This window comes from Panulirus ornatus, chromosome 42, assembly GCF_036320965.1.
Source record: "Panulirus ornatus isolate Po-2019 chromosome 42, ASM3632096v1, whole genome shotgun sequence".
NCBI lineage: Eukaryota > Metazoa > Arthropoda > Malacostraca > Decapoda > Palinuridae > Panulirus > Panulirus ornatus.
This window is the reverse complement of record NC_092265.1, coordinates 21,080,835-21,095,349: the sequence shown is the minus strand read 5'-3', so window position 1 is coordinate 21,095,349 and position 14,515 is coordinate 21,080,835. Positions and strand designations below refer to the sequence as shown.

The window sequence follows — 14,515 nt, the reverse complement described above, 5'->3', positions numbered from 1 at the left end:
TACGATGCAAGTGAGATACATAAACATACATAAGAATTGATGAAAAGTCTTTTGAAACTTACCTAAATGGACTGAAATCGTAAAATTACAAGATTTCACTTAAAATTTCGAGGAATATTCATATGTCACGAAGCATTCATATAAGTTCTCCAAGAATTGAAGAGCATTCTCTAAGTAGATATAGTAATATACATAGAAATGTGATCAACATTATCTAAAACTTATCTGAATTGCTTAAGACTACAGGACAACCAGTAATATACACTAGATTTCACATATTGACCAATTAGAAGAAAACATCTTAATTTCTCTTAAGTTTTGAATGGTCAGTGTTAATACTACCTCATTTTCTTGCTGGTTTTGTCAGCCTATCATTCGTTAAAATATCTTAACAAAAAACTTTACAGGACTTGTGAAAAGAGGTCACAAATCACACTTCAACTCTCGTGCAAATAGTATGATAAAGACGAAATTAGTATTTATCTGTAGAGAATAAATCAAGATACAATAGGAATAGATTGATATCAAAATAAAAGAAAACGTTGTGCTATTCATGGGGATGCTCCTTTAACTCAAGTTTATACATTAGTACGTGAATTTTATTGCATTTAAGCCCAGGTTTATGTAGTTATGATCTGTGATGCTATCAATAAGACCCTCGTATCAGAATCCCAAATGTCTGATATCCTTTTGTGAGCCAGAAGAAGTTGAATATACATGTGATTGATAGGATTGCAAATAAGCCAAAGTGCTTTTAAAGTAAGTTTGAGATGTTTTCAAGGCTTATTGTAGAGAATTTGTTAAGGTTTTGGTTTCAGTGCATGTGTCATTGTTAGTCAAAAGGTAGATGAACATTGTGGTTAAGTTGATTAAGGTTAGGTTAGATTTGGTTAAGTTACCTTAGGTTTCGTTAAGTTTGGTTAGGCTAGGTTAAATTAGTCTAGGTTGGGTTAGGTTAGATTAGGTTAGGTTAGGTTAGTTTAGGTAAGGATAAGGTAGGCTAGGATAGGTTAGGTTATGTTAGGTCAGTTTAGGTTAGGTTAAGTTAGGCTAGGTTAGGATAGTTTAGGTTAGTTTAGATTAGGTTAGGTTAGGTTATGTTAGTTTAGGCTAGGATAGGTTAGGCTAGGCTAGGATAGGTTAAATTAGGCTAGATTAGGTCAGGTTAGGTTAGGTTAAGTTAGGTTAAGTTAGGTTAGTTTAAGTTAGGTTAGTTTAGATTAGGTTTGGTTAGGTTAGGTTAGGTTACGTTAGTTCAGGTTACGTTAGTTTAGATTAGGTTAGGTGAATTTCATGAGAATTATAATGAGCGTCCTATTTAGGGGAGAGGATCTATTTTCTATTGGATCTAAGTTAAAGTACCCTAGATCTTTCATTGATAGATCCTTTAAGTTAGCAAAGAAATCATTTTATAGAGTTGAGCCCAAACCTCCCATTGACAACAAGAGTCTTTTAGTTCTCCTTTTCATAATAATTTTACTTTGCTTCCCATGTTGCTTAAATTCTTTGATATAAATGTTGCTTTCAGCTACAGTAATACTATAAAGAATGTGTTGATCAGAAACTCACCAGAAAATTCTCCTGGGTGCATCTATAAAGTGCCATGTAGAAATTGTGATAAGTTTTAAGTTTGGCAGGCTAGTAAAGATCTTTCTGTTAGACTTAAGAAACATAAATAAGGTATAAGAACAGGACAAGAATCAAATGTCTTGTTTAATCACGTCAAAAACTATGATCATTGTATTGACTGGAGTAATGCCACCTCAGTTATCAACTCGAACTCAAGTACCAAGAGAAATATCATTGAATCTTCTACTATTAAGTACACAAAGAATTATAATCTTAATATTAATGAAGGTCTATACAAATTGGATAACTTTATTATTGATAAGATTTGTAAACACTTCACCTTCTTGTCCACATAATTGGTTTATGATGCGCTCGTTGTATATCTCGGACAATCACATGTTTACCAAATGGCGTCCTAGCTACGTCTCTTCGTTGTATATCAACTGACTGATATATTTCTCTCTTGTGTCTCCCCTGATGATGTGATTATTACACGAAAGTGCACTTGGGAACTTATCGTGTTTCATTTTCCCCGTGGATTTATAGAATTATACTTGATCATGCGCAAAATTGTGATTCTTTCCAATATATATATACATATATATATATTTTTTTTTTTTTTTTTTTTTTTTTTTTATACTTTGTCGCTGTCTCCCGCGTTTGCGAGGTAGCGCAAGGAAACAGACGAAAGAAATGGCCCAACCCCCCCCCATACACATGTATATACATACGTCCACACACGCAAATATACATACCTACACAGCTTTCCATGGTTTACCCCAGACGCTTCACATGCCTTGATTCAATCCACTGACAGCACGTCAAACCCTGTATACCACATCGCGCCAATTCACTCTATTCCTTGCCCTCCTTTCACCCTCCTGCATGTTCAGGCCCCGATCACACAAAATCTTTTTCACTCCATCTTTCCACCTCCAATTTGGTCTCCCTCTTCTCCTCGTTCCCTCCACCTCCGACACATATATCCTCTTGGTCAATCTTTCCTCACTCATTCTCTCCATGTGCCCAAACCATTTCAAAACACCCTCTTCTGCTCTCTCAACCACGCTCTTTTTATTTCCACACATCTCTCTTACCCTTACGTTACTTACTCGATCAAACCACCTCACACCACACATTGTCCTCAAACATCTCATTTCCAGCACATCCATCCTCCTGCGCACAACTCTATCCATAGCCCACGCCTCGCAACCATACAACATTGTTGGAACCACTATTCCTTCAAACATACCCATTTTTGCTTTCCGAGATAATGTTCTCGACTTCCACACATTTTTCAAGGCTCCCAAAATTTTCGCCCCCTCCCCCACCCTATGATCCACTTCCGCTTCCATGGTTCCATCCGCTGACAGATCCACTCCCAGATATCTAAAACACTTCACTTCCTCCAGTTTTTCTCCATTCAAACTCACCTCCCAATTGACTTGACCCTCAACCCTACTGTACCTAATAACCTTGCTCTTATTCACATTTACTCTTAACTTTCTTCTTCCACACACTTTACCAAACTCAGTCACCAGCTTCTGCAGTTTCTCACATATATATATATATATATATATATATATATATATATATATATATATATATATATATATATATATATATATATATATATTTATATATATATATATATATATATATATATATATAATTGTTAATTATGACTTTTCAAAGTCTGTTAAGACTTCATATTGCTCTTAAAGTTAACACACTTCCTTCTAAAATAATCAAAAGCATCTTTAACATACGCGGTTAGATTAAAGACGAAATTTTCTAATATTTCAGTTTATAGTGTAGATCTCTAATGTGTCTCCACTTCCATTGTGAAAGAGATACGTGAGAAGGAGAGGAGAGTGGATTGGGGGATAATAAGACATGGTCTATAAGATTTTTTTCTTTTTATTGTGAAGGACACTACACAGAGTGGTAAGAATTCCCAATGACTTACCCCGACATTTCAGAGAAAGGTCCTCAACATCTCCTTAGACATTATTACATCACCTGGAAGGCTCGCTGAATCCAGCTCAGAGCCTGTCAGCCCTGTGGGTGCAGACAGACGTCTTTTGGACCAACATCGTGGACAGATGGCGTTGATCCTAATCCACTGCTTTAGATGGTGGTGGTTTAACAGGTCTGGTGGTACTGGCTAGGAAGCCCAAATCAAAGTTCGTGGCTATTGGGTACTGGCCTAACTACCAGGTACTGGGACCTGGTAGAGAAAAAAAAGAATGTGATCACTTCGGTAGAGTGGCACCTCCAGGGGCCCTACTCCACCAGCCTGCCAGAGGCTGACAATGACTTTACAACCGTTACATTGTCTTTAACATTATCATAACACAGATACACTGGTATTCAGGTCCCTGCTTCCAGCCACGTATTCTAACACTGCCGACTCTCCTCGTCATTATTATGCACATGAAGTGTACTTAAACACCAACGTTTCCATTTATCTTTTCCTTAACTCAGACCCATAAAAAACCAATCTCTTAGCACTACCACAGGTTATTTACTAGAGCAACATCTCGTAAAGGGATCCTACACCACTGACGGAACACTTATGCGAAGACATTTCCTTTTGCCATGGAACTGTCCTCCTCAACACTATCGTCTTCTGTTAATGATCCAACACTGTTTTTCTATTAGTCTCTTGAGCGTCGCTGAGGAACTGCACTCTTCGACATTCAACGGACTGCCATGATACTCTTTTCTTTCGCACTTGCGTCACTGAGAAAACCCTACGCTTTCTTTTTTCTTTTTTTCTTCGTTCTTAGACATTCGTAGCCTCTTTTTTTCTTGTATCATCTTCGTTCACATTTACCTTCACAATGCGTTCACTAGAGCAGTACTCATACCATTAACTCCCTCGGTGTTTCCAGTTCATTCTATTGACATATCCCTTCCAATGACATTGAACATAAACACTCATTTAAGGTTCATTAAGGACCCCTTCATACGAATTCTGTGACTTGAGCATTGGACATGTGTTCACGTCATCACTACGTCATCATGACGTTATGACTCAAGTACGTGTGTTGGGGGAGGAGGAAAACAGACATATGGCCCAAAAAAATTTGTCCCTATTTTCCAAATGTCAGCGAGGAAGTCATTTCTCTATGTCACCAGAGACGGAGATGTGACATCCCTCCGTCAATCATGACATGAAGACTTCCTCGTTGTACACGTTTCCCTTTATGATCTTTGTTGACATCAAGAAATCTTATGATGACACAGATGTCTTCCCACACCTTCGACATCATCACAAAAATCTGTTTACCTTTTTTTTTTGTTGTATTTATATATGTATATATATAAAAAAGGAAACATATTTACACTCAAAAAAATCATCAAACGTCTTTTGAATGAGTATGGAAAAGAAACGTTCCTCATACGTGGCTCAGCTCATACAGCCTCGGTTTTAAAAGTCTATATCAATCTGTTTATCACAGTTTTTAGGCGTAGAAACCTTCCCCAATAGTGAAGTGTTAGGACTACTGCTCCCATCAGCTTGTGTGGTGTGGGTAGAGAGATAGAGAGAGAGAGAGAAAGAGAGACAGAGGTGGTGCTATTTGTGGTTTTGGGAAGTGAGTCTTATCATGGATGAATCAGCTTGGATACTGGAGTTAGATGAACGACCCTCTGTATGGGATGGGTGGGTTAGTCATCTAAATTTCATCTCAAAATTCAAAATCTTGTTGTCAAAATCTGAGATTATTTTCTTCTCTCTTTGATCGTATAATTTCTTCTTGAAAATCAAAATTCAGTTGTGAAAATCTTCGATTATCCATTAATTTTACGTCATTAATCGTATAAATTTCATCTCAAAATCAAAATTCAATTGTCAAAATCTTCGATTACCTTTTTTCTCTCCTGTCTTTAATCGTTCAAATTTCATCTTAAAAATCAAAATTCAGTTCTCAAAATCGTTCAGTAACTCACTGGATGTTCAAAATCCTCAAAAGAAAAGGATTTTTTTTTTGAGTGATATGATTACAGCAAAATATTTCTCTCAGCTTCAATTTAAGATTTTTAGTTTCCGGCATTTCTAAAATTCGACTCATTATGATAATTATAAAAGTAATTCCTTAATTATGAAGCAAAATAATATATCACCTGGATGGTGGGTTGATGTTAAATGTCTGTCTTAGTTTCAAAGTTCGTTTCCTATGCCAAAAGAAAAGGTAAAAAAAAAAATCATAATTTCACAAACGAATGTAAAAGTCGTTCATTCATGTCGTGTCTGAGGTTAAAAAAGAAAATAAAGAAAAGAAAGAAAGTGGTGAGGAAAACTGGAAGCGAGAGAGAGAGAGAGAGAGAGAGAGAGAGAGAGAGAGAGAGAGAGAGAGAGAGAGAGAGAGAGAGAGAGAGAGAGAGAGAGAGAGAGAGAGAGAGAGAGAGAGGCTTCACAAGTAAAACGAATAACACAAATCCACCAAAAAAAAAAAAAAAAAAATATATATATATATATATATATATATATATATATATATATATATATATATATATATATATATATATATATATATATATATATATCGAGATCTGACTTCATTAACCTCTCCATTAGCCGGGAGCTGAATGACACCCTCCAAACACAACCTTTGTGAGAGGGCATAACCTTTGTGAGAGGGCACAACCTTTGTGAGAGGGCACAACCTTTGTGAGAGGGCACAACCATTGTGAGAGGGCATAACCTTTGTGAGGGGGTACAACCTTCGTGAGAGGGCACAACCTTTGTGAGAGGGCACAACCATTGTGAGAGGGCATAACCTTTGTGAGAGGGCATAACCTTTGTGAGAGGGCACAACCATTGTGAGAGGGCATAACCTTTGTGAGAGGGCATAACCTTCGTGAGAGGGTACAACCTTTGTGAGAGGGCAAAACCCTGTGAGAAGGATCCACGCTCACATCCGCCGACCGTAACACTTCACAACAGATCACAACCCTCTCATAACCATCAACGACTCATAAAGACCTCATATGAGGATCTAAAAGACTCAGAAACGGCTCTAGGTGAAAGCCTCCACTCCGACGCCTCATACGACTCCACGACTCGTCTATCTTCCACGACTCACAACGACCCTCCACAAGACTCTGAGACTCACAACGACCCTCCACAAGCCTTTGAGACTCACAACGACCCTTCACAAGCCCCTGAGACTCACAACGACCCTCCACAAGCCCCTGAGGCTCACAACGACCTTCCACAAGACTCTGAGACTCACAACGACCCTCCACAAGACTCCTAGACTCACAACGACCCTCCACAAGACTCTGAGACTCACAACGACCCTCCAAAAGCATCTAAGACTCACAACGACCCCCTCCACAAGCATCTGAGACTCACAACGACCCAAGGGATCTCCATGACACCCCATAACCTACCATAATCATGCATGACTCTCCATGACCCACCATAAGTACATGCCATATTCCACAGACTCTCCCGGACTCTTCTGGATCCTCCAGGACGACCTAGGACTCCACTGGACTCTCCTGAGCCCTCCAAGACAATCGAGGACTTTCCCGGACTCTCCTGCACGATCTAGGACTCCAATAGACTTTCTTGTATCCTCCAGGACGATCTAGGACTCTCCCGAACTCTCCTGGGCCCTCTAGGACGATCTAGGACTCTCCCGAACTCTCCCTAGGCCCTCTAGGACGATCGACAACTCTCCTGGACTCTCCTGGACAATCTAGGACTCCAATGGACTCTCTTGGATCCTCCAGGACGATCTAGGACTCTCTCGGACTCTCCTGGGCACTCCATGACGATCTAGGACTCTCCCGAACTCTCCTGGGCACGATTTAGGACTCTCCTGGACTCTCCTGGACAATCTAGGACTCCAATGGACTCTCTTGGATCCTCCAGGACGATCTAGGACTCTCCTGGACTTTCCTGGGCCCTCCATGACGATCTAGGACTTCCGGACTCTTCTGGACCCTCCAGGACGAAATAGGACTTTCCGGACTCTCCTGGACCCTCCAGGACGATCTAGGACTCAAGGAATCTCCAGAACTTTCCAGGACATTCCAAGACTCTCTATAACTCTACACGGCTTATGGAGAGTCCATTGACAGTCAGTACGACTTGCATGCAATGATGACTCATGACGTACTCATCACAAGTCCTGATGATTCATCCATGGCTCATCATCTGATGTCATGACTCATCATGAGTCATTATGACCAGCCATGGGCCACTGTAACTCACCATGAACCATCGTGACTCATCATGAACCGTCAATGACTCTTCATGAACCGTCATGACTCATCATGAACCATAGTGACTCATCATGAGCCATCATGACTGATCATGAGCCATCATGACTCATCATGAGCCATCATGACTCATCAAAAGCCATCATGAGTCATCAAGAGCCATCATGACTCATCAAGAGGCATCATGACTCATCAAGAGCCATCATGACTCATCAAGAGTCATCATGACTCATCAAGAGGCATCATGAGTCACCAGGAGCCATTATGACTCATCACAAGCCATAATGATTCATGATGATCCATGAAAACTCATTATGACCCTTCGTGACCCATCGTCACCCATCACGAAGCCTCGTGACTCATCACCAACCACCGCGATTCACCATGACTCATCATGAACCTTCCAGACTCATCAGAGTGGCAGAGTTCTACTCAATATGGAGACATATGAGTACGATCATGGGTTCACCGACCAAGGGCGCCTTCCTCCTGCAGATGGTGTGTGGCAACCCCGTGTGAGTCTCCGAGTGTCTATGTGTGAGTTCGAGTAAGATTCATGTGAGAATTTACTCAGCTTCATGTTACATTTGTCTCTGAGAATGTTTGAGTAGTCGTTGTGAGTCTTTTGTGTGTCTATGTGTGAGAGTTGAATCAGTTGTCGAATGCTACATAGACGTTGGAAGAGAAGGCGTGCATGGGATAGAACGAATTGGAATGATGTGGTATAGAGGGAGCGACGTGCTTTCCATGGACTGAACCAGGACATATGTGTTTGTCTGTGATAAGTGATGTAATGAACCTGATATGTGGACGAAAAGTTTGGAACCGTCTGGCAATAACCAATGGGCAGTAGAGAAGGAGGATTTAAGTGACGCAATTAAACTGGCAGCCAATCGCATTTAGAGAAGGCGGAGTCGAAGCGACGTCATAAACTGCCAGCCTATCGCTTCAGAGAAGGCGAGCTTTTCAGTGACGTCATGAGCATTCAATCACCCCAGAGAAGGGGGGGTTAAGTCATGAATAGGGGGCGCAGCCAGTGTCTCTCCAGAGAGAGAAGAGGAGGATGAGGAGGAAGAGGAGAAGGAGTCAAGTGATGCTGTGAACTGGCAACCTAGCTCTCCAGGGGAAGGCGGAGTTACATGACGTCATCACGAACTCTGGCGACGTGGACTGACGTCATTCATCTCGCGATTTACGACCGAAAGGGGTCTCTCTAACCCCCAAACACCCCCAGGGTGTCTAATCTAACATACCCTCCAAGCCAGTTTCGTTTGGGCGAGTAAAAGACTTTTATTCGGGTTAAAAAAGAAAAGAAAGGGAGGAGGAAAAAAAGGGAGTATGATCAACATAATAATAGGTAACAGAATTACTATTTTTTTTCCCCTTCGTAAAAATGGAATGAGAATTTGCCAGAGAATTATCGAGTATGAAGACTTCCCTTCTTAGTATGCCAAGCAGATGAGCCGTGATCAATAATGACCTTAAAGCTAACGTATTTTATTTTTTTGTGATATGTTCATTGGAAACTATATCATACATAATCCCCAAAGTAAATATGTGGGTCGTGAGTAGATACATATAGATATAAATATGCATCAATAACAAGTTAAAAGAAATTAGAAATCAAAAACCCGATTGCACAAGATAGTGAAATGAAATCAATTCTCTAGACGAAGTCTTGAATGTATTTGAATCCATTTCTCTTATCATACAGTAGTAATTATATACCAACACATAAGTCACGAAGGAGGTATGTTGTGGCCTTAATGCAAAAGGCAAAAAATACATACATATAAATCCACATATTCTAGGACCATTAGTATAAATAAACGTTGACAAGGTATATTCATATATGTATATATATACATAGTCTGTTTACATATTCAGATGGGAGCAGCAGTAGCTTGAACCAACAGCTGTGAGTTCCGTGTACACAATGATCAGCTGATCAGATGACAACACACACACGCGTGTTTACAATGATCAGCTGATTAGATGACAACACACACACGTGTTCACGATGATCAGCTGATCAGATGACAACACACACACGCGTGTTTACAATGATCAGCTGATTAGATGACAACACACACACGTGTTCATAATGATCAGCTGATTAGATGACAACACACACACACACACACACACACACACACACACACACACACACACACACCACACACACGTTTTCACAATGATCAGCCGATTAGATGACAACACACACACAAACACACACACACACACACACACACACACACACACACACACACACACACTCACGTTTTCACAATGATCAGCCGATTAGATGACAACACACACACACACACACACATACACACACGTGTTCATACACCCGACCCCCTCAAAGATAACCCAGTGTTTGCGTGACTGAAAACTGAACAAGGAACTTTTTAGCTCTAACGGAACCTTAGCTTCTTAATTCATCATGACACGGGGAAAATGGAACTTAAGATGATTCAGAGATGAATGAATGTGTAGTATCCTCAACCACTTGCTTTCCTTCTGGTGATTTCGTCTTATGTAAGAGAGAGGGACTGTGTGTGCACACATTAGCTACATACATGGTGAACGTAGAGGGGTAATGTGTGCACATATACTAGTGAGACATACATATATGTATATATACATATATATATATATATTTATATATTACGAAATATAATCTTTGATATACAGATGTACCCTGCACATCATATGTTTCTTTTCTGGGCTAATACACAAGAGCCTGCATTAAATACAGTAGAATATCCTCTTCTGTGTTTGTATTTTTATTAATTTTTTTTTGTATATAAAAGTGAACTATGCTACTAACAAAACCTTAAAGAACCACAGAGATTGTGAGCTGAGTTTGTCCATTCGGATGCCCTCTCCTTTGGCAAGAGCGAGAAAAAGCTGTCATTGCCAAGGAGAACAAGTTCTATTTAGGTATTGAGAAGCAGAGATTCTCATCCCTCCTAGAATTAAGTTCATTGTCACTAGTCTCTTCCTAGTGTCTCTCTCTGTCTGTTTTTCTTTTCTAGATCCTGTCGTAGGACCACTCTAGGCGAGTCCACCACTGTCTAGTGTGACCAGTAAGTTTTCTAGATATATGAACAGGTCTTTTTTTCTTATTTTTTATCTTTTTTTTTTCGTATGGTCAGCCATAGTCATTCGCCATAAAGTTGGGTCGTACACTTAGAGGATACCCGACCGAGGTATTGTGTGCCTAGAGATATTGTGGCCCGGGAGTGTGGCTTCTGGCCACACGTAGGGTAAAAGAAAAAAACAAGTGAGCAGAACAGGATAGGCTGACCCCCACAGCCCACAGTGGGGGGAAACACGAAGTCTCCTGCATCACTGTGGACTATATCGTGTTGTGGGGATGTAACCCACCCGTAATGGAGCAGGAGGGGTGTATGGCAGGGTGAAGGGCGTAGGGTGTGTCGCACTATAAGAGTAGGTGGGTGGATGTGGCCGCCCACTGGAGGGTGGTGAAGGCAGGGAGGACCAGCCACCACCATCCTAACGCCCACATGACGCCCATGCACCCTGATGTTCTCCGTTGGATCGCTGCTGTCTTGTCGCCTGTGAGGGAAGAGAGTAAGAGAATATTAAGCATTATGGAACATTAACGAGTGTTATCCTATAACCATTTGTATACCTATGATCCTAGGGCCTTCCCTATAAGGGTATACCATTCAGCGACCTCCGTGCACCTCTGGAGTGTCTCTCTCTCTCTCTCTCTCTCTCTCTCTCTCTCTCTCTCTCTCTCTCTCTCTCTCTCTCTCTCTCTCTCTCTCTCTCTCTCTCTCTCTCTCTCTCTCTGCCTTACGGTCACATCTCCTTCAGTCACTTCTCAACACCGATTAGATCTTCCTTCGCCTCTCCTTCTTCCCTCGAGCTCATTCAAGCGGTCGTCTCCTCCACACACACTCATCCTTTTCAAATGCCCACACCTTTTTCCAAGGTTTATTCTTGAGCTTCAAATGCAATTTTCCTTTCCCATCTCTATCTCATTCTTGCTCCCGTATTTTTCATTCTACTCACTGCTTCTCCTTCACATTCCTTCCTTAAAAATGACTCTTTATATTTCATATCATCTCTCATTCTATTGTTGAAGCTTTGCCTCTCCACAAATTTTGATACATATATAAGATTACGTATCTATTCCTCACCTGTACTTATATAAGATTACATGTCTATCCCTTACCTATACTTATATAAGATTACGTGTCTATCCCTCACCTATACTTATATAAGATTACGTGTCTATCCCTCACCAATACTTATATAAGATTACGTGTCTATCCCTTACCTATACTTATATAAGATTACGTGTCTATCCCTCACCTATACTTATATAAGATTACGTGTCTATCCCTCACCTATACTTATATAAGATTACGTGTCTATCCCTCACCTATACTTATATAAGATTACGTGTCTATCCCTCACCTATACTTATATAAGATTACGTGTCTATCCCTTACCCATACTTACATAAGATTACTTATCTATCCCTCATAACGATCCTCATTGTTATCATTTGGCATTTCATCACCCTATCATATCCCTCATTCTCCATGTTCTATATCCAAACAAAGGGGGTGTTCCCTTTAAATGTCCAGACCAAACCTAACCCCTCAGCACCCCAACCAGATGTCAAACTCCGACCCCATTATTTGCATACGATTACTTCCCCCTTGTTGTCATAGACTTCCAACCTCATTAACTCACAAATTTCTCTCCCTATTCCATCGGCGTCCCGTTTCTCTCTCTCCCTCCCTCGGTCTCTCTCTCTCTCTCTCTCTCTCTCTCTCTCTCTCTCTCTCTCTCTCTCTCTCCTCTCTCTCTCTCTCTCTCTCTCTCTCTCTCCCTGATGCTCTGGAATTTTGCATAAATCCATCCGAACACACCAGCTAGCTGTCTCTTCTCTCTCTTATTCTGCCATGACTTCCTAGCCTTGTTCCCTGGTTCATAGAGCCAGCCATACGTCCCCCCCCTCACACACACACCCACACACACACACACACACACACACACACACACACACACACACACAACACCTTCATTCATAACTACATTAGCCCAAAGCAGAGAGGTGTGTGAGGATTCTAAGACTCTTGTATTCAACCACAGATAAGAACAGGTCGCTTATACTGATTCATTCCAGCGTTTCATCTAATGGTTTTTACCCCCACCCTTCTGACTGGATAGCCTTTCGCTACCTCCTAAGGCCCCCATCTATGCATTTTCTATACAATCTATAACGCATTCCTGTCATATCTCTCTCATTCTGTCTATACTTACCACGACCCAGTTTCTTGGAATGAGATCTTGGAGCCACCCAGGCCCTCTTTCTAAAGTCTCCTGCAACCCAAGGCTGCGCTACTTTCAGTAGCAGGGATGTGTGGATCCCTTTGGACAGAAGCTCTCTGAGGAGACTGTACTGCCAGTGATACAGCCTCGCTACGGGTGTGGAAGAGAGAGACTGTATCTTCTGTATCCCAGACTAGACACAGATCCAATCCTCGAATAGGAGAAACATAGAAAAAACGATATATCTTTTTCCACATCCCATTTTTCCTCCTTATACCGTCTTCATTTGTACCCAGTCTGTCCCCTCGGCATCCGTGCACCACGCTCCCCTGTGCATTCATTAAGTCCAGCGTCACTACCAGGCGTACGATGAGGGACGGGGATGACTGTAATGTGTTATGGTACGTATTCATGATCCACACTGATCACAACGCTGTACTCAAGTCCGGTATAGTGTCCAGGTGAAGTTTGACCATAAGGCTGACATACAGACACACACACACACACACACACACACACACACACACACAAACACACAAACACACACACGCACACGCAGGTATATATATATATATATATATATATATATATATATATATATATATATATATATATATATATATATATATATATATATATATGGGACAGCAAAGAACTGGTGACCCGTAGCATGCAAGAGGCCGTCAAAGCATTGGATAGATAATGCAGGAAACAGCTCCTTCTGCTACTTATCTTCCTAGTCATCATTAATCTATTGACTCATTTGTATATATATATATATATATATATATATATATATATATATATATATATATATATATATATATATATATATATATATATATATTTTTTTTTTTTTTTTTTTCTTTTCATACTATTCGCCATTTCCCGCGATAGCGAGGTAGCGTTAAGAACAGAGGACTGGGCCTTTGAGGGAATATCCTCACCTGGCCCCCTTCTCTGTTCCTTCTTTGGAAAAAAAAAAAAAAAAAACGAGAGGGGAGGATTTCCAGCCCCCCGCTCCCTTCCCTTTTAGTCGCCTTCTACGACACGCAGGGAATACGTGGGAAGTATTCTTAATCCCCTATCCCCAGGGATAATATATATATATATATATATATATATATATATATATATATATATATATATATATATATATATATATATATATATATATATATATATATTCTTTCTTCGTACCTTCGCTTCTCTTTGAAGTTTGTTGGGCTTATCCTTATGTGTGTGCCCATAAGTATGATATATTCGAGAACGATAGAAAATTCTGATCACAGACTTTTATCTGAGACTTTACAGACCTAGTATGCCTTCAGGAGAAGGTGTTTATCAGGTCAGAGGTCAATATAGGTCAAAGGTCATGGTGACGGAG

General features: G+C 40.5%; 1 protein-coding gene across 4 annotated transcripts in view; it reads right to left on the bottom strand.

Moving 5' to 3' along the window:
* Positions 1-10,017: 10,017 nt before the first annotated feature.
* LOC139761960 (lachesin-like) overlaps positions 10,018-14,515 on the bottom strand; it is a 313,136-nt gene continuing 308,638 nt past the window's right edge. For all 4 annotated transcript variants that reach the window (XM_071686683.1, XM_071686682.1, XM_071686685.1 and 1 more), the window contains exon 8: positions 10,018-11,394. In XM_071686683.1, the coding sequence (XP_071542784.1) occupies positions 11,258-11,394 (137 nt within the window). In that variant the 3' untranslated portion in view covers positions 10,018-11,257. The remainder of the gene's footprint in view (positions 11,395-14,515) is intronic.